The sequence below is a fragment of the Salvelinus alpinus genome, chromosome 18 (genome assembly GCF_045679555.1).
Source record: "Salvelinus alpinus chromosome 18, SLU_Salpinus.1, whole genome shotgun sequence".
NCBI classification, from domain to species: domain Eukaryota; kingdom Metazoa; phylum Chordata; class Actinopteri; order Salmoniformes; family Salmonidae; genus Salvelinus; species Salvelinus alpinus.
The window spans coordinates 49,558,524-49,576,828 of record NC_092103.1 but is presented as its reverse complement, the minus strand read 5'-3'; the positions used below and the strand labels follow the sequence as shown (position 1 = coordinate 49,576,828).

Below are 18,305 nucleotides of genomic sequence, written 5' to 3'. Positions count from 1 at the left end.
GCCCCCGTGCACAAAGCGAGGTCCATACAGAAATGGTTTGTCGAGATTGGTGTGGAAGAACTTGACTGGTCTGCACAGAGCCCTGACCTCAACCTCACCGAACACCTTTGGGATGAATTGGAACGCCGACTGCGAACCAGGCCTAAATCGCCCAACATCAGTACCCGACCTCACTAATGCTCTTGTGGCTGAATGGAAGCAAGTCCCAGCAGCAATGTTCCAGCATTTCGTAGAAAATCTTCCCAGAAGAGTGGAGGCTTTTATAGCAGTAAATGGAGGACCAAGTCCATATTAATGGCCATGGTTTTGGAATGAGATGTTGGACGAGCAGGTGTCCACATACTTTTGGTCATGTAGTTTATATCGAAGTGGAGTTGAGGTTTTATAACTTGTTGCACGATTTGCTAGCAACAACATTGAGTTACCATCAGTCGATATTTGTAAAAATTCTGATACTGCTTACCTGTACCTATCTTTGTCCTGTACAACAGCGGTCTAATGCGCAGTGATAAAATGTATACTTTTAAATAGAAACTTTCATTGAAAACAACCACCAACTTTTTCCTCATTTGTGTTGCTCGTACATGGTACTACGTACACTGAGATTCAACTGGCACATGCATTTGTGTTGCTCGTACACGGTACTACGTACACTGAGATTCAATTGGCACATGCATTTGTGATGAGTTGAGCAACACAAATGAGGAAAAAGTCAGTGGTTGTGTAGACATCCTCTCTGGTGTCTATACTATATCCTCTCTGGTGTCTATACTATATCCTCTCTGGTGTCTATACTATACTATATCCTCTCTGGTGTCTATACTATACTATATCCTCTCTGGTGTCTATCCTATATCCTCTCTGGTGTCTATCCTATATCCTCTCTGGTGTATATCCTATATCCTCTCTGGTGTCTATCCTATATCCTCTCTGGTGTCTATCCTATATCCTCTCTGGTGTCTATCCTATATCCTCTCTGGTGTCTATCCTATATCCTCTCTGGTGTCTATACTATCCTATATCCTCTCTGGTGTCTATCCTATATCCTCTCTGGTGTCTATCCTATATCCTCTCTGGTGTCTATACTATATCCTCTCTGGTGTCTATCCTATATCCTCTCTGGTGTCTATCCTATATCCTCTCTGGTGTCTATCCTATATCCTCTCTGGTGTCTATCCTATATCCTCTCTGGTGTCTATCCTATATCCTCTCTGGTGTCTATCCTATATCCTCTCTGGTGTCTATCCTATATCCTCTCTGGTGTCTATCCTATATCCTCTCTGGTGTCTATCCTATATCCTCTCTGGTGTCTATACTATATCCTCTCTGGTGTCTATCCTATATCCTCTCTGGTGTCTATCCTATATCCTCTCTGGTGTCTATCCTATATCCTCTCTGGTGTCTATCCTATATCCTCTCTGGTGTCTATACTATCCTATATCCTCTCTGGTGTCTATCCTATATCCTCTCTGGTGTCTATCCTATATCCTCTCTGGTGTCTATACTATATCCTCTCTGGTGTCTATCCTATATCCTCTCTGGTGTCTATCCTATATCCTCTCTGGTGTCTATCCCATATCCTCTCTGGTGTCTATACTATATCCTCTCTGGTGTCTATCCCATATCCTCTCTGGTGTCTATCCTATATCCTCTCTGGTGTCTATCCTATATCCTCTCTGGTGTCTATCCTATATCCTCTCTGGTGTCTATCCTATCCTATATCCTCTCTGGTGTCTATCCTATATCCTCTCTGGTGTCTATCCCATATCCTCTCTGGTGTCTATACTGTATCCTCTCTGGTGTCTATCCTATATCCTCTCTGGTGTCTATCCTATATCCTCTCTGGTGTCTATCCTATATCCTCTCTGGTGTCTATCCTATATCCTCTCTGGTGTCTATCCTATATCCTCTCTGGTGTCTATCCTATCCTATATCCTCTCTGGTGTATATCCTGTATCCTCTCTGGTGTCTATCCTATATCCTCTCTGGTGTCTATCCTATATCCTCTCTGGTGTCTATCCTATATCCTCTCTGGTGTCTATACTGTATCCTCTCTGGTGTCTATAATATATCCTCTCTGGTGTCTATCCTATATCCTCTCTGGTGTCTATCCTATATCCTCTCTGGTGTCTATCCTATATCCTCTCTGGTGTCTATCCTATATCCTCTCTGGTGTCTATCCTATATCCTCTCTGGTGTCTATCCCATAACCTCTCTGGTGTCTATCCTATATCCTCTCTGGTGTCTATCCTATATCCTCTCTGGTGTCTATCCTATATCCTCTCTGGTGTCTATCCTATATCCTCTCTGGTGTCTATCCTATATCCTCTCTGGTGTCTATCCTATATCCTCTCTGGTGTCTATCCTATATCCTCTCTGGTGTCTATACTATATCCTCTCTGGTGTCTATACTATCCTATATCCTCTCTGGTGTCTATCCTATATCCTCTCTGGTGTCTATACTATCCTATATCCTCTCTGGTGTCTATCCTATATCCTCTCTGGTGTCTATACTATCCTATATCCTCTCTGGTGTCTATCCTATATCCTCTCTGGTGTCTATCCCATATCCTCTCTGGTGTCTATACTATATCCTCTCTGGTGTCTATCCCATATCCTCTCTGGTGTCTATCCTATATCCTCTCTGGTGTCTATCCTATATCCTCTCTGGTGTCTATCCTATATCCTCTCTGGTGTCTATCCCATATCCTCTCTGGTGTCTATCCCATATCCTCTCTGGTGTCTATACTGTATCCTCTCTGGTGTCTATCCTATATCCTCTCTGGTGTCTATCCTATATCCTCTCTGGTGTCTATCCTGTATCCTCTCTGGTGTCTATCCTATATCCTCTCTGGTGTCTATCCTATCCTATATCCTCTCTGGTGTCTATCCTGTATCCTCTCTGGTGTCTATCCTATATCCTCTCTGGTGTCTATCCTATATCCTCTCTGGTGTCTATCCTATATCCTCTCTGGTGTCTATACTGTATCCTCTCTGGTGTCTATAATATATCCTCTCTGGTGTCTATCCTATATCCTCTCTGGTGTCTATCCTATATCCTCTCTGGTGTCTATCCTATATCCTCTCTGGTGTCTATCCTATATCCTCTCTGGTGTCTATCCTATATCCTCTCTGGTGTCTATCCCATAACCTCTCTGGTGTCTATCCTATATCCTCTCTGGTGTCTATCCTATATCCTCTCTGGTGTCTATCCTATATCCTCTCTGGTGTCTATCCTATATCCTCTCTGGTGTCTATCCTATATCCTCTCTGGTGTCTATCCTATATCCTCTCTGGTGTCTATCCTATATCCTCTCTGGTGTCTATCCTATATCCTCTCTGGTGTCTATACTATATCCTCTCTGGTGTCTATACTATCCTATATCCTCTCTGGTGTCTATCCTATATCCTCTCTGGTGTCTATACTATCCTATATCCTCTCTGGTGTCTATCCTATATCCTCTCTGGTGTCTATCCTATATCCTCTCTGGTGTCTATCCTATATCCTCTCTGGTGTCTATCCTATATTCTCTCTGGTGTCTATACTATATCCTCTCTGGTGTCTATACTATCCTATATCCTCTCTGGTGTCTATCCTATATCCTCTCTGGTGTCTATACTATCCTATATCCTCTCTGGTGTCTATCCTATATCCTCTCTGGTGTCTATACTATCCTATATCCTCTCTGGTGTCTATCCTATATCCTCTCTGGTGTCTATCCTATATCCTCTCTGGTGTCTATCCTATATCCTCTCTGGTGTCTATCCTATATCCTCTCTGGTGTCTATACTATCCTATATCCTCTCTGGTGTCTATCCTATATCCTCTCTGGTGTCTATACTATCCTATATCCTCTCTGGTGTCTATCCTATATCCTCTCTGGTGTCTATCCTATATCCTCTCTGGTGTCTATCCCATGCCATCCTGTCCGTTCTACCAGAGTTGCCCCCGGCCCCGTCCAACATCAGGAGCTGCAACATCACCGACACCTCTGCCATCATTACCTGGTCGAGGGTCGAGGGTCACTCCATCTCCAAGGTCATTCATTGAATGTATTTATTTGATCATTAACATACATATGAAGCCTCTCCAGTCAGAAACACGTTTAAAACGGCTATCAAGGATTTATAATAAAGTAGAAAAGGCTTTTTTTTCAATAAAATTAAATAATTAAAAAAGGTATATATCCTTGAGGGTCATTACTTGCTTCCATTGTGATTCTCAGGTGATGCTGCGTTTCCAAGACAACGCCATGGCCGACTACAGCCAGCTGGCAGAGATCAACATTCCGCAGCAGGGGGAGGGGCCAGGGCAGCAGGCAGCCAATCAGATGCAGTTCCAGCTGCGTGGTCTGAAACCTGACACTCCGTACCTGGTGGAGATCTGGTCCAAGAACAACATGGGAGAGAGTCTAGAGAAACCTCAGATCCCCCTCCGGACCATGACGCTGCAGGAGAGCTCTCGTAAGTTAGTTACCCACAATACCTCACACCTGTCAGTTAATTACCCACAATACATCACACCTGTAAGTAAGTTACCACTAAAACCTCAGATCCCCCTCCGGACCATGACGCTGCAGGAGAGCTCTCGTAAGTTAGTTACCCACAATACCTCACACCTGTCAGTTAATTACCCACAATACATCACACCTGTAAGTAAGTTACCACTAAAACCTCAGATCCCCCTCCGGACCATGACGCTGCAGGAGAGCTCTCGTAAGTTAGTTACCCACAATACCTTACACCTGTCAGTTAATTACCCACAATACCTCACACCTGTCAGTTAATTACCCACAATACATCACACCTGTAAGTAAGTTACCACTAAAACCTCAGATCCCCCTCCGGACCATGACGCTGCAGGAGAGCTCTCGTAAGTTAGTTACCCACAATACCTTACACCTGTCAGTTAAATACCCACAATACATCACACCTGTAAGTTAGTTACCCACAATACATCACACCTGTAAGTTAGTTACCCACAATACCTTACACCAATTAGTTACCCCCCAGTCAGGGCCTAAAATTAACAACCGCCACCTGCAAATTGCGGGTGGATTTTGGCATTGGTGGGGTAAGATGTCTATTTCACCAGCCACGTTGCCAGCTGGTCAGGGCTCGACAGTGAGAGCATTTCATTCACATTTTCATCAAGTATGATCCCATTTATAGTCAAATAAATACTGCAGTAGCTGTTTTCAAAGTATTTCCACCTTACGTTGCAACACTGCCTGGCTGTGTCAAGAGACTCATCTGAAGGTAACCCATACAAACGAATGGAAGTATGGATGGTGGACCAAAAAATGAACATTTTAGGCCCTGCCCACAGTACATCATACCTGTAAGTTAGTTACCCACAATACATCACACCTGTCAGTTAGTTACCCACAGTACATCACACCTGTAAGTTAGTTACCCACAATACATCACACCTGTCAGTTAGTTACCCACAATACATCACACCTGTCAGTTACTTACCCACAGTACATCACACCTGTAAGTTAGTTACCCACAATACATCACACCTGTCAGTTAGTTACCCACAATACATCACACCTGTCAGTTAGTTACCCATAATACATCACACCTGCCAGTTAGTTACCCACAATACATCACACCTGTCAGTTAGTTACCCATAATACATCACACCTGTAAGTAAGTTACCCACAATACATCACACCTGTAAGTGAGTTACTCACATCATAATACATCACAAATGTAAGTTACTTACCCACAATACATCACACCTGTAAGTTAGTTACCACTAAAACCTCAGAAACCTCTCAAACCCATTATGCCACAGGAGAGCTTCCGTAAGTTACACTCCATCCACCCCCTACATGACCCTGTCCTCTCCTGCTGAGAAACCTCACATCCCTCTACATGACCCTGTCCTCTCCTGCTGAGAAACCTCACATCCCCCTACATGACCCTGTCCTCTCCTGCTGAGAAACCTCACATCCCCCTACATGACCCTGTCCTCTCCTGCTGAGAAACCTCACATCCCCCTACATGACCCTGTCCTCTCCTGCTGAGAAACCTCACATCCCTCTACATGACCCTGTCCTCTCCTGCTGAGAAACCTCACATCCCCCTACATGACCCTGTCCTCTCCTGTTGAGAAACCTCACATCCCCCTACATGACCCTGTCCTCTCCTGCTGAGAAACCTCACATCCCTCTACATGACCCTGTCCTCTCCTGCTGAGAAACCTCACATCCCCCTACATGACCCTGTCCTCTCCTGCTGAGAAACCTCACATCCCCCTACATGACCCTGTCCTCTCCTGCTGAGAAACCTCACATCCCTCTACATGACCCTGTCCTCTCCTGCTGAGAAACCTCACATCCCCCCTACATGACCCTGTCCTCTCCTGTTGAGAAACCTCACATCCACCCCTACATGACCCTGTCCTCTCCTGCTGAGAAACCTCACATCCCCCTACATGACCCTGTCCTCTCCTGTTGAGAAACCTCACATCCCTCTACATGACCCTGTCCTCTCCTGTTGAGAAACCTCACATCCCCCTACATGACCCTGTCCTCTCCTGTTGAGAAACCTCACATCCCTCTACATGACCCTGTCCTCTCCTGCTGAGAAACCTCACATCCCCCTACATGACCCTGTCCTCTCCTGCTGAGAAACCTCACATCCCCCTACATGACCCTGTCCTCTCCTGTTGAGAAACCTCACATCCCCCCTACATGACCCTGTCCTCTCCTGTTGAGAAACCTCACATCCCCCTACATGACCCTGTCCTCTCCTGCTGAGAAACCTCACATCCCCCCCTACATGACCCTGTCCTCTCCTGTTGAGAAACCTCACATCCCTCTACATGACCCTGTCCTCTCCTGCTGAGAAACCTCACATCCTCCTACATGACCCTGTCCTCTCCTGCTGAGAAACCTCACACCCCCCCTACATGACCCTGTCCTCTCCTGTTGAGAAACCTCACATCCCCCTACATGACCCTGTCCTCTCCTGCTGAGAAACCTCACATCCCCCCCTACATGACCCTGTCCTCTCCTGTTGAGAAACCTCACATCCCCCTACATGACCCTGTCCTCTCCCGCTGAGAAACCTCACATCCCCCCCTACATGACCCTGTCCTCTCCTGTTGAGAAACCTCACATCCCCCTACATGACCCTGTCCTCTCCTGTTGAGAAACCTCACATCCCCCTACATGACCCTGTCCTCTCCTGCTGAGAAACCTCACATCCTCCTACATGACCCTGTCCTCTCCTGCTGAGAAACCTCACATCCCCCCTACATGACCCTGTCCTCTCCTGTTGAGAAACCTCACATCCCCCTACATGACCCTGTCCTCTCCTGCTGAGAAACCTCACATCCCCCCCTACATGACCCTGTCCTCTCCTGTTGAGAAACCTCACATCCCTCTACATGACCCTGTCCTCTCCTGCTGAGAAACCTCACATCCCCCTACATGACCCTGTCCTCTCCTGCTGAGAAACCTCACATCCCCCTACATGACCCTGTCCTCTCCTGCTGAGAAACCTCACATCCCCCTACATGACCCTGTCCTCTCCTGTTGAGAAACCTCACATCCCCCTACATGACCCTGTCCTCTCCTGTTGAGAAACCTCACATCCCCCTACATGACCCTGTCCTCTCCTGCTGAGAAACCTCACATCCTCCTACATGACCCTGTCCTCTCCTGCTGAGAAACCTCACATCCCCCCTACATGACCCTGTCCTCTCCTGTTGAGAAACCTCACATCCCCCTACATGACCCTGTCCTCTCCTGCTGAGAAACCTCACATCCCCCCCTACATGACCCTGTCCTCTCCTGTTGAGAAACCTCACAATTCCCTACATGACCCTGTCCTCTCCCGCTGAGAAACCTCACATCCCCCCCTACATGACCCTGTCCTCTCCTGTTGAGAAACCTCACATCCCTCTACATGACCCTGTCCTCTCCTGTTGAGAAACCTCACATCCCCCTACATGACCCTGTCCTCTCCTGCTGAGAAACCTCACATCCCCCTACATGACCCTGTCCTCTCCTGTTGAGAAACCTCACATCCCTCTACATGACCCTGTCCTCTCCTGCTGAGAAACCTCACATCCCTCTACATGACCCTGTCCTCTCCTGCTGAGAAACCTCACATCCCTCTACATGACCCTGTCCTCTCCTGTTGAGAAACCTCACATCCCTCTACATGACCCTGTCCTCTCCCACTGAGAAATCTCACATCCCTCTACATGACCCTGTCCTCTCCTGTTGAGAAATCTCACATCCCCCCCCTACATGACCCTGTCCTCTCCCGTTGAGAAACCTCACATCTCCCTCTGAACCATGACACCACAGCAGAGCTCCCTACATTAGTTATCACATGACCTCACGACGACCATGACCCAAACGCTCACTCTATCCCCCCCATGAAGCAGCAGAGCTCCTGTAAATTACCCACAAAACCCTCAATCCACCCCCTGCTTAGTTCAGATCACCCTCCAATAACCCCACACCCCACAAAACCCTCAACCCACCCCCTGCTTAGTTCAGATTACCCTCCAATAACCCCACACCCCACAAAACCCTCAATCCACCCCCTGCTTAGTTCAGATTACCCTCCAATAACCCCACAAAACCCTCAATCCACCCCCTGCTTAGTTCAGATTACCCTCCCATAACCCCACACCCCACAAAACCCTCAATCCACCCCCTGCTTAGTTCAGATTACCCTCCCATAACCCCACACTTAGTCTCTTGCGACAGACAAAATGCTATAAATCACGTAGCTGACAAGCGTGTAACATTTTGGTTCTGGGTACCAGGATTACAACTCACTCAATGTGACACAACTAGGGACAACGTAGTAAGATTTCACAACCCATAACAGTAGCCAACATATTTCTCCTAAAGCAAGACACCCGCACGCTGATCAATACTCCCGCAGCTAATTGTGCAACGTTTCGACCCAAACGGTCTTCATCAGGTTTAACCAGCATTACGCTTTGAGCCAAGTTAGTGGATGTACACAGTGTTAAAAACCTATCACCTCTCCTCTTCCTCCACCTCCACCTATTCCTCCCCCTACTCCTCCTCCTCCTCCAGGTCTGGCTGGTTAGTGGATGTACACAGTGATTAAAACCTATCACCTCTCCTCTTTCTCCTCCTCCTCCTCGTCTTCCTCCTCCTCCTCCTCCTCCTCCCCCAGGTCTGGCTGGGCTTGGCAGCGATGGTAACATGTTGTTCTACGCCATCCTGGGTTCAGCTGGCATGACCTGTATCACCATCCTACTGGCGTTCTGTATCGTCCTGCAGCTGAAGAGAGCCACCTTCCAGCGTCGTATGGTCCAGGCCTTCCAGAACATAGTGGTGAGTTCTGGGTCGGACTGACTCTCTTTTTACTGCTGCCCATAATGTGAGTACATGAACACAGATGAGAAGCCTCACGAAGCAGTTACATTGTGGAAGAGACGTTAGCTGTAGAGGGCAGTGTTATCTGTAGAGGGCAGTGTTAGCTATAGAGGGTAGTGTTAGCTATAGAGGGCAGCGTTAGCTGTAGAGGACAGCGTTAGCTGTAGAGGGCAGTTAGCTGTAGAGGACAGTGTTAGCTGTAGAGGGCAGCGTTAGCTGTAGAGGGCAGCGTTAGCTGTAGAGGGGAGTGTTAGCTGTAGAGGGCAGTGTTAGCTGTGGAGGGGAGTGTTAGCTGTAGAGGGCAGTGTTAGCTGTAGAGGGGAGTGTTAGCTGTAGAGGGCAGTGTTAGCTGTAGAGGACAGCGTTAGCTGTAGAGGGCAGCGTTAGCTGTAGAGGGCAGCGTTAGCTATAGAGGGCAGCGTTAGCTGTAGAGGGCAGCGTTAGCTGTAGAGGGCAGCGTTAGCTGTAGAGGGCAGCGTTAGCTATAGAGGGCAGTGTTAGCTGTAGAGGGCAGCGTTAGCTGTAGAGGACAGCGTTAGCTGTAGAGGGCAGCGTTAGCTGTAGAGGGCAGCGTTAGCTGTATAGCTGTAGAGGGCAGCGTTAGCTGTAGAGGGCAGCGTTAGCTGTAGAGGGCAGCGTTAGCTGTAGAGGACAGCGTTAGCTGTAGAGGGCAGCGTTAGCTGTAGAGGGCAGCGTTAGCTGTAGAGGGCAGCGTTAGCTGTATAGGGCCGCGTTCTATTCTACATCTCTATTGCTTCAGTAAACACTCCAAACACAGATATAAGGATGAACACAACATCTCTAGAACAATGTATGCTTTTATTTTCCATGCTGTAGAGAGAGGAGCCAGTGGTCCAGTTCAGTTCTGGCTCTCTCAACCTGCCCAGTAGGAAACATAAGAACCCAGAGCAGTCCGTGTCCTACCCCACTTTGGACTGGAACGACATCAAGTTCCAGGACGTCATCGGAGAGGGAAACTTTGGCCAGGTGCTCAAAGCTCGCATCAAGAAGGACGGGCTGAGGATGGACGCTGCTATTAAACGAATGAAAGGTGCTCCTTGAATTAATAAAATGGATGGATGAATGAATGAAGAGATTGAATGTCTCACTCTATCTCACTATATTTAACAGAGTATGCCTCTAAAGATGACCACAGGGACTTTGCAGGGGAGCTGGAGGTGCTGTGTAAACTGGGACATCACCCCAACATCATCAATCTACTGGGAGCCTGTGAACACAGAGGTAATATAATAACATCAACCCACAGTTTAATCCAAACATTACCTGGCCATATAGTACTGGGAACTGATTCTATTACCTGGCCATATAGTACTAGGAACTGATTATATTACCTGGCCATAGAGTACTAGGAACTGATTCTATTACCTGGCCATAGAGTACTAGGAACTGATTATATTACCTGGCCATAGAGTACTGGGAACTGATTATATTACCTGGCCATAGAGTACTAGGAACTGATTATATTACCTGGCCATAGAGTACTAGGAACTGATTATATTACCTGGCCATAGAGTACTAGGAACTGATTATATTACCTGGCCATAGAGTATTCTGAACTGATTATATTACCTGGCCATAGAGTACTGGGAACTGATTATATTACCTGGCCATAGAGTACTGGGAACTGATTATATTACCTGGCCATAGAGTACTAGGAACTGATTATATTACCTGGCCATAGAGTACTAGGAACTGATTATATTACCTGGCCATAGAGTACTAGGAACTGATTATATTACCTGGCCATAGAGTACTAGGAACTGATTATATTACCTGGCCATAGAGTACTAGGAACTGATTATATTACCTGGCCATAGAGTACTAGGAACTGATTATATTACCTGGCCATAGAGTACTGGGAACTGATTATATTACCTGGCCATAGAGTACTAGGAACTGATTATATTACCTGGCCATAGAGCACTAGGAACTGATTATATTACCTGGCCATAGAGTACTAGGAACTGATTATATTACCTGGCCATAGAGTACTAGGAACTGATTATATTACCTGGCCATAGAGTACTGGGAACTGATTATATTACCTGGCCATATAGTACTGGGCACTGATTATATTACCTGGCCATAGAGTACTAGGAACTGATTATATTACCTGGCCATAGAGTACTGGGAACTGATTATATTACCTGGCCATTGAGTACTAGGAACTGATTATATTACCTGGCCATAGAGTACTAGGAACTGATTATATTACCTGGCCATAGAGTACTAGGAACTGATTATATTACCTGGCCATAGAGTACTGGGAACTGATTATATTACCTGGCCATAGAGTATTCTGAACTGATTATATTACCTGGCCATAGAGTACTGGGAACTGATTATATTACCTGGCCATAGAGTACTAGGAACTGATTATATTACCTGGCCATAGAGTACTAGGAACTGATTCTATTACCTGGCCATAGAGTACTAGGAACTGATTATATTACCTGGCCATAGAGTACTAGGAACTGATTATATTACCTGGCCATAGAGTACTATGAACTGATTATATTACCTGGCCATAGAGTACTAGGAACTGATTATATTACCTGGCCATAGAGTACTAGGAACTGATTATATTACCTGGCCATAGAGTACTGGGAACTGATTATATTACCTGGCCATAGAGTACTAGGAACTGATTATATTACCTGGCCATAGAGTACTGGGAACTGATTATATTACCTGGCCATAGAGTACTAGGAACTGATTATATTACCTGGCCATAGAGTACTAGGAACTGATTATATTACCTGGCCATAGAGTACTGGGAACTGATTATATTACCTGGCCATAGAGTACTGGGAACTGATTATATTACCTGGCCATAGAGTACTAGGAACTGATTATATTACCTGGCCATAGAGTACTGGGAACTGATTATATTACCTGGCCATAGAGTATTCTGAACTGATTATATTACCTGGCCATAGAGTACTGGGAACTGATTATATTACCTGGCCATAGAGTATTCTGAACTGATTATATTACCTGGCCATAGAGTACTGGGAACTGATTATATTACCTGGCCATAGAGTATTCTGAACTGATTATATTACCTGGCCATAGAGTACTAGGAACTGATTATATTACCTGGCCATAGAGTACTGGGAACTGATTATATTACCTGGCCATAGAGTACTAGGAACTGATTATATTACCTGGCCATAGAGTACTAGGAACTGATTATATTACCTGGCCATAGAGTACTGGGAACTGATTATATTACCTGGCCATAGAGTACTGGGAACTGATTATATTACCTGGCCATAGAGTACTAGGAACTGATTATATTACCTGGCCATAGAGTACTGGGAACTGATTATATTACCTGGCCATAGAGTATTCTGAACTGATTATATTACCTGGCCATAGAGTACTGGGAACTGATTATATTACCTGGCCATAGAGTATTCTGAACTGATTATATTACCTGGCCATAGAGTACTGGGAACTGATTATATTACCTGGCCATAGAGTATTCTGAACTGATTATATTACCTGGCCATAGAGTACTAGGAACTGATTATATTACCTGGCCATAGAGTATTCTGAACTGATTATATTACCTGGCCATAGAGTACTATGAACTGATTATATTACCTGGCCATAGAGTATTCTGAACTGATTATATTACCTGGCCATAGAGTACTATGAACTGATTATATTACCTGGCCATAGAGTACTAGGAACTGATTATATTACCTGGCCATAGAGTACTAGGAACTGATTATATTACCTGGCCATAGAGTACTAGGAACTGATTATATTACCTGGCCATAGAGTACTAGGAACTGATTATATTACCTGGCCATAGAGTACTAGGAACTGATTATATTACCTGGCCATAGAGTACTAGGAACTGATTATATTACCTGGCCATAGAGTACTATGAACTGATTATATTGTTAATCGTGTCTTCTGTTACAGGCTACCTGTACCTGGCCATAGAGTTCGCCCCTCACGGCAACCTGTTGGACTTCCTGAGGAAGAGCAGAGTGTTGGAGACTGACCCGGCCTTCGCTATCGCTAACAGCACCGCCTCCACCCTCACCTCACAACAGCTGCTGCACTTTGCTGCCGACGTGGCTCGAGGCATGGACTACCTGGCTCAGAAACAGGTCAGTACTGGAGACGTGGCCCGTGGCATAGACTACCTGGCTCAGAAACAGGTCAGTACTGGAGACGTGGTCCGAGGCATGGACTACCTGGCTCAGAAACAGGTCAGTACTGAAGACGTGGCCCGTGGCACCGACTACCTGGCTCAGAAACAGGTCAGTACTGAAGACGTGGCCCGGGGCATGGACTACCTGGCTCAGAAACAGGTCAGTACTGGAGACGTGGCCCGAGGCATCGACTACCTGGCTCAGAAACAGGTCAGTACTGAAGACGTGGCCCGGGGCATGGACTACCTGGCTCAGAAACAGGTCAGTACTGGAGACGTGGCCCGAGGCATGGACTACCTGGCTCAGAAACAGGTCAGGACTGGAGACGTGGCCCGAGGCACCGACTACCTGGTTCAGAAACAGGTCAGTACTGGAGACGTGGCCCGAGGCATGGACTACCTGGCTCAGAAACAGGTCAGTACTGGAGACGTGGCCCGAGGCATAGACTACCTGGCTCAGAAACAGGTCAGTACTGGAGACGTGGCCCGAGGCATGGACTACCTGGCTCAGAAACAGGTCAGTACTGGATACGTGGCCCGAGGCACCGACTACCTGGCTCAGAAACAGGTCAGTACTGAAGACGTGGCCCGAGGCATGGACTACCTGGCTCAGAAACAGGTCAGTACTGGAGACGTGGCCCGAGGCATAGACTACCTGGCTCAGAAACAGGTCAGTACTGAAGACGTGGCCCGAGGCATGGACTACCTGGCTCAGAAACAGGTCAGTACTGAAGACGTGGCCCGAGGCATAGACTACCTGGCTCAGAAACAGGTCAGGACTGGAGACGTGGCCCGAGGCATAGACTACCTGGCTCAGAAACAGGTCAGTACTGGAGACGTGGCCCGAGGCATGGACTACCTGGCTCAGAAACAGGTCAGTACTGGAGACGTGGCCCGTGGCATGGACTACCTGGCTCAGAAACAGGTCAGTACTGGAGACGTGGCCCGAGGCATCGACTACCTGGCTCAGAAACAGGTCAGTACTGGAGACGTGGCTGGAGGCACTGACTACCTGGCTCAGAAACAGGTCAGTACTGGAGACGTGGCCCGAGGCATCGACTACCTGGCTCAGAAACAGGTCAGTACTGAAGACGTGGCCCGGGGCATGGACTACCTGGCTCAGAAACAGGTCAGTACTGGAGACGTGGCCCGAGGCATGGACTACCTGGCTCAGAAACAGGTCAGTACTGGAGACGTGGCCCGAGGCATAGACTACCTGGCTCAGAAACAGGTCAGTACTGGAGACGTGGCCCGAGGCATGGACTACCTGGCTCAGAAACAGGTCAGTACTGGATACGTGGCCCGAGGCACCGACTACCTGGCTCAGAAACAGGTCAGTACTGAAGACGTGGCCCGAGGCATGGACTACCTGGCTCAGAAACAGGTCAGTACTGGAGACGTGGCCCGATGCATAGACTACCTGGCTCAGAAACAGGTCAGTACTGAAGACGTGGCCCGAGGCATGGACTACCTGGCTCAGAAACAGGTCAGTACTGAAGACGTGGCCCGAGGCATAGACTACCTGGCTCAGAAACAGGTCAGGACTGGAGACGTGGCCCGAGGCATAGACTACCTGGCTCAGAAACAGGTCAGTACTGGAGACGTGGCCCGAGGCATGGACTACCTGGCTCAGAAACAGGTCAGTACTGGAGACGTGGCCCGTGGCATGGACTACCTGGCTCAGAAACAGGTCAGTACTGGAGACGTGGCCCGAGGCATCGACTACCTGGCTCAGAAACAGGTCAGTACTGGAGACGTGGCTGGAGGCACTGACTACCTGGCTCAGAAACAGGTCAGTACTGGAGACGTGGCCCGAGGCATCGACTACCTGGCTCAGAAACAGGTCAGTACTGGAGACGTGGCCCGAGGCATGGACTACCTGGCTCAGAAACAGGTCAGTACTGAAGACGTGGCCCGAGGCATAGACTACCTGGCTCAGAAACAGGTCAGGACTGGAGACGTGGCCCGAGGCATAGACTACCTGGCTCAGAAACAGGTCAGTACTGGAGACGTGGCCCGAGGCATGGACTACCTGGCTCAGAAACAGGTCAGTACTGGAGACGTGGCCCGTGGCATGGACTACCTGGCTCAGAAACAGGTCAGTACTGGAGACGTGGCCCGAGGCATCGACTACCTGGCTCAGAAACAGGTCAGTACTGGAGACGTGGCTGGAGGCACTGACTACCTGGCTCAGAAACAGGTCAGTACTGGAGACGTGGCCCGAGGCATCGACTACCTGGCTCAGAAACAGGTCAGTACTGGAGACGTGGCCCGAGGCACCGACTACCTGGCTCAGAAACAGGTCAGGACTGGAGACGTGGCCCGAGGCACCGACTACCTGGCTCAGAAACAGGTCAGTACAGAAGACGTGGCCCGAGGCATAGACTACCTGGCTCAGAAACAGGTCAGTACTGGAGACGTGGCCCGAGGCATAGACTACCTGGCTCAGAAACAGGTCAGTACTGAAGACGTGGCCCGAGGCATCGACTACCTGGCTCAGAAACAGGTCAGTACTGGAGACGTGGCTGGAGGCATGGACTACCTGGCTCAGAAACAGGTCAGTACTGAAGACGTGGCCCGAGGCACCGACTACCTGGCTCAGAAACAAGTCAGTACAAGGCATCGTTACCTGTCACTCCTCAAAAGCCACGTTTTTTTGCAAAGCAAGGAACACATTTAATTCTCAATGCAGGTTCCATTTCACATCGGATGCACTCTCTTGCCAACTCCTGTCACTTATTGTGACTTGGCGTGGTACCAGGCTAGGTCAGTGTCTCTCTGTGGTACCAGGCTAGGTCAGTGTCCCTCTGTGGTACCAGGCTAGGTCAGTGTCTCTCTGTGGTACCAGGCTAGGTCAGTGTCTCTCTGTGGTACCAGGCTAGGTCAGTGTGTCTTTGTGGTACCAGGCTAGGTCAGTGTCTCTCTGTGGTACCAGGCTAGGTCAGTGTGTCTTTGTGGTACCAGGCTAGGTCAGCGTCTCTCTGTGGTACCGTGGTACCAGGCTAAATCAGTGTCTCTCTGTGGTACCAGGCTAGGTCAGTGTCTCTCTGTGGTACCAGGCTAGGTCAGTGTCTCTCTGTGGTACCAGGCTAGGTCAGCGTCTCTCTGTGGTACCGTGGTACCAGGCTAAATCAGTGTCTCTCTGTGGTACCAGGCTAGGTCAGTGTTTCTCTGTGGTACCAGGCTAAATCAGTGTCTCTCTGTGGTACCAGGCTAGGTCAGTGTCTCTCTGTGGTACCAGGCTAGGTCAGTGTTTCTCTGTGGTACCAGGCTAGGTCAGTGTCCCTCTGTGGTACCAGGCTAGGTCAGTGTTTCTCTGTGGTACCAGGCTAAATCAGTGTTTCTCTGTGGTACCAGGCTAGGTCAGTGTGTCTTTGTGGTACCAGGCTAGGTCAGTGTCTCTCTGTGGTACCAGGCTAGGTCAGTGTCCCTCTGTGGTACCAGGCTAAATCAGTGTTTCTCTGTGGTACCAGGCTAGGTCAGTGTGTCTTTGTGGTACCAGGCTAAATCAGTGTTTCTCTGTGGTACCAGGCTAGGTCAGTGTGTCTTTGTGGTACCAGGCTAGGTCAGTGTCTCTCTGTGGTACCAGGCTAGGTCAGTGTTTCTCTGTGGTACCAGGCTAGGTCAGTGTCCCTCTGTGGTACCAGGCTAGGTCAGTGTTTCTCTGTGGTACCAGGCTAAATCAGTGTTTCTCTGTGGTACCAGGCTAGGTCAGTGTGTCTTTGTGGTACCAAGCTAAATCAGTGTTTCTCTGTGGTACCAGGCTAGGTCAGTGTGTCTTTGTGGTACCAGGCTAGGTCAGTGTCCCTCTGTGGTACCAGGCTAGGTCAGCGTCTCTCTGTGGTACCAGGCTAGGTCAGCGTCTCTCTGTGGTACCAGGCTAGGTCAGCGTCTCTCTGTGGTACCAGGCTAGGTCAGTGTCCCTCTGTGGTACCAGGCTAGGTCAGTGTCTCTCTGTGGTACCAGGCTAGGTCAGCGTCTCTCTGTGGTACCAGGCTAGGTCAGTGCCCCCCTGTGGTACCAGGCTAGGTCAGTGTCCCTCTGTGGTACCAGGCTAGGTCAGTGTCTCTCTGTGGTACCAGGCTAGGTCAGTGTCTCTCTGTGGTACCAGGCTAGGTCAGTGTCTCTCTGTGGTACCAGGCTAGGTCAGTGTCCCTCTGTGGTACCAGGCTAGGTCAGTGTGTCTTTGTGGTACCAGGCTAGGTCAGTGTCTCTCTGTGGTACCAGGCTAGGTCAGTGTGTCTTTGTGGTACCAGGCTAGGTCAGTGTCTCTCTGTGGTACCAGGCTAGGTCAGCGTCTCTCTGTGGTACCAGGCTAGGTCAGCGTCTCTCTGTGGTACCAGGCTAGGTCAGTGTGTCTTTGTGGTACCAGGCTAGGTCAGCGTCTCTCTGTGGTACCAGGCTAGGTCAGCGTCTCTCTGTGGTACCAGGCTAGGTCAGCGTCTCTCTGTGGTACCAGGCTAGGTCAGTGTGTCTCTGTGGTACCAGGCTAGGTCAGTGTTTCTCTGTGGTACCAGGCTAGGTCAGTGTGTCTCTGTGGTACCAGGCTAGGTCAGCGTCTCTTTGTGGTACCAGGCTAGGTCAGCGTCTCTTTGTGGTACCAGGCTAGGTCAGTGTCTCTCTGTGGTTCAGACCCCCAGAGACAGGAGTGTGTGCTTTTAGTCATTACATCCCAAAAGGTATTGCACAGACGATTTATTTGTGTGAGTTGTATAATCTGACCAGATCTC

At 48.5% G+C, this 18,305-nt stretch overlaps 1 protein-coding gene across 5 annotated transcripts in view; it reads left to right on the top strand.

The window, feature by feature from the left end:
• Positions 1-18,305, top strand: part of LOC139544433 (angiopoietin-1 receptor-like) — a 79,883-nt gene that overhangs the window by 57,105 nt on the left and 4,473 nt on the right. For all 5 annotated transcript variants that reach the window (XR_011668871.1, XM_071351515.1, XM_071351518.1 and 2 more), the window contains 6 exons: positions 3,942-4,039; positions 4,227-4,464; positions 9,181-9,341; positions 10,221-10,434; positions 10,515-10,625; positions 13,341-13,531. Coding sequence is in view for 4 of the 5 variants with exons in the window: in XM_071351515.1 (XP_071207616.1) it covers positions 3,942-4,039; positions 4,227-4,464; positions 9,181-9,341; positions 10,221-10,434; positions 10,515-10,625; positions 13,341-13,531 (1,013 nt within the window). In the remaining variant the exon portion in view is untranslated. The remainder of the gene's footprint in view (positions 1-3,941; positions 4,040-4,226; positions 4,465-9,180; positions 9,342-10,220; positions 10,435-10,514; positions 10,626-13,340; positions 13,532-18,305) is intronic.